Source organism: Lathyrus oleraceus, chromosome 1, assembly GCF_024323335.1.
Source record: "Lathyrus oleraceus cultivar Zhongwan6 chromosome 1, CAAS_Psat_ZW6_1.0, whole genome shotgun sequence".
Lineage (NCBI taxonomy): Eukaryota > Viridiplantae > Streptophyta > Magnoliopsida > Fabales > Fabaceae > Lathyrus > Lathyrus oleraceus.
In genome coordinates, this window is record NC_066579.1 from 417,234,801 (window position 1) to 417,237,542 (window position 2,742).

Sequence of the window (2,742 nt, forward strand, 5' to 3'; positions counted from 1 at the left end):
TTATTGGCTTGATTATTATGTTATTTAAATTAAGTTATTTATACTATTCTTTTATAATATATTTATCGCTTTATTTCACATTGGATATTCATATCTTTGTTATTTTTAAACTTTCAATACTTATAATAGAGTGATTTCATTTATTGGTAATAATAAATTGTGGATAATATTCTGATTATGAAAATGCCATCTACTCGGATCAATGACATCAGATTCGTGCGTACAAATGTTTTACTAGTAAATGATGGTGCAAATTTGAATGTATAGTAATTTAGTAAGATAAGACGATGATAACATGCAACACAATAATACCCTTGGACTCCTCCATTAGATGCGATATGTTTCTTATGTAAATAATCCTTGGCAAACTTTAAGCTCCTATATCAATCTAAGGATGGTTGGGATCAACGTGAGAAGTTACATCTACTCCATTGCTCCCCATTCCAAAACCAAAACCCATTCCCATGCCCATGCCAAATCCAATTCCCATGCCATTGTTACCACCATGATTATTGCCCTCACTTTTTGTGGTATCACCTCCACTTGTATTCATGCCACCACCATAGCCACTACCATGCCCATACCCTCCACCACCACCACCACCACCTCCTCCTCCTCCCCCTCCTCCTCCTGCTCCTGTACCTCCCCCAAAACCGCTTCCATGACCTTCACCTCCCCCTCCACTGCTACCTTCTCCACCTCCACCTCCACCTCCACCACCCTTTCCTCCTCCTATACCACCCACACCTGCACCAAAACCACTACCGTAACCTTGACCTCCATTACCACCTCCTTCACCCCCACCTCCACCACCTCCCCCTCCCCCTCCAATGCCAACTGTTCCTGCACCTACACCCATACCAAAACCACTGCCATGACCATGTCCCCCTCCTTCTCCATTACCTCCTCCACCACCACCACCGCCGCCTCCTCCACCTCCTCCTCCTTCTAAGTCACCCATTCCTCCACCCGCTCCAAAACCACTGCCCTGACCTTGGCCTCCTCCATAGCTACTTCCACCACCACTCCCTCCTCCTCCCCCACCACCACGTCCTCCATTACCCCCGCCCATTCCAAAACCACTACCTCGACCTGCCCCTCCACTACCATAACCACCACCTTCTCCACCACCGCCTCCTTTCCCAACACTTCCAAACCCTACCCCAACACCAAAACCACTACCATGACCATATCCCGCACCATTTCCACTACCTTCTCCTCCTCCACCACCACCACCCATTGCACCTTCTCCATTGTTTCCTTCACCTTCACCGTAACCCTCACCATGTCCTGAACCCCCACCATTACCTGCTCCTCCACCTCCACCATCCTCATCACTTTTAGAGTTTCTACCACCTCTCTCATAGAAACTCCCACATCTCCTCCAACTTCTATACAAACAATAATCATCATCACTATCCCCACCAGGACTCCAATGACTAGGATCAGAAAAACCACTTCCATCTAAATTCCTCCCATGACAAATACCACTCATCAAAGCACAAAGAGTGCTCCAAACAAGTAAAACCAAGAGCAAATACTTTGCATTATAAGCACTAGCATCCATACACATTTTAAACAACTTGCTTTGCTTTGCATTGCATTCTTTGTTGTAATGTCTCTTTATATAGAGAACTACGTACACTAAAATAACTCTACAAGCTCATTATTGAATATTTATTTAAGACAACTTAGACATGTGCCAGGTGATATGTAAAGAATTGAAGTTAATTATCCAAGTCTATTAAGGTCCAAATAGTTTCTCGCTTATTTATTAACCATGGCCGACATAAAATATTAAACAACCGTAGGTTCATATGATTGCTGTAATAATTTGTGATTTATTCTAATGAACCTCCAGCTAGACAGCAATAGTATATATATCATAGTTGTTATTTATTTGTGGTGGAGTAGGTGGATAAATTTATCATCTTATAATATCAGAATATATATGGAAGAGATCATATGAAGTATTTTAATTTCCATGCCGCATAAATGATTGTTAAGTAGTTTACAACATCTCAGTTGATATTTGGAGAGACAATTTGTTATAAGTTGGATGTGTTATAAAGCGAGTTTGATTCCTTAATTATTCACTTCTTTGCACTTTAATCATGTGATTATTGATATATTCATTGCCATATTCAATGTGTAGTTACAAACAAATTAATACGATTTCTTAATTAAAAGTTCGCACTTGAAAAAAATTAATGCAAGAGCATAATGTGGATGCCATGTGACCAATTAAAGGTATTGAGTTTGTTACTGATATTTTGTTCCTTATGGCATAAAATTTGTTTGATTTGATAGAATTTGTTTGATTTGATAGTGGTAATAGACACTGAGATTTAATAAATAAAATATGATTCGAATCAAATGAGACAAATGATACAAAATGGTTGAAAAAGTTAGTTAGATTCAAATCAAGCAAAAATATGATTTGAATTAAATGAGTAAAATGAGATTGAATGAAAGAAATAATAGTTTTTTGAATAAGATGTCAGTTGATTCGGATCAAACAAAGCGTGATTCGAACCAAATGCCACGTGATTCGAATCATGTTCAAAATTTGATTTGGATTAAATGACACGGAGCTTACAAAGAATTTTGAAAAAATATTTGATTCGAATCATGTACAAATATTGATTCGGATCAAATGAAACAAATCAAACATGGATTTTGAAAAATGAAATTAATTTGAATCCTGTACAAATATTGATTCGGATCAAATCAGGCAAAAAC

At 38.5% G+C, this 2,742-nt stretch overlaps 1 protein-coding gene across 1 annotated transcript; it reads right to left on the minus strand.

The window, feature by feature from the left end:
- Window positions 1–388: 388 nt before the first annotated feature.
- Window positions 389–1,573, minus strand: LOC127112995 (glycine-rich protein DOT1). The gene has a single exon (XM_051046428.1). The coding sequence runs from the start codon at window positions 1,571–1,573 to the stop codon at window positions 389–391; it is 1,185 nt and encodes a 394-aa protein (XP_050902385.1).
- Window positions 1,574–2,742: the final 1,169 nt, after the last annotated feature.

Excerpts from the sequence above, each read along its gene's own strand:
- LOC127112995 (XM_051046428.1), bottom strand. The coding sequence starts at position 1,573 with ATGTGTATGGATGCTAGTGCTTATAATGCAAAGTATTTGCTCTTGGTT.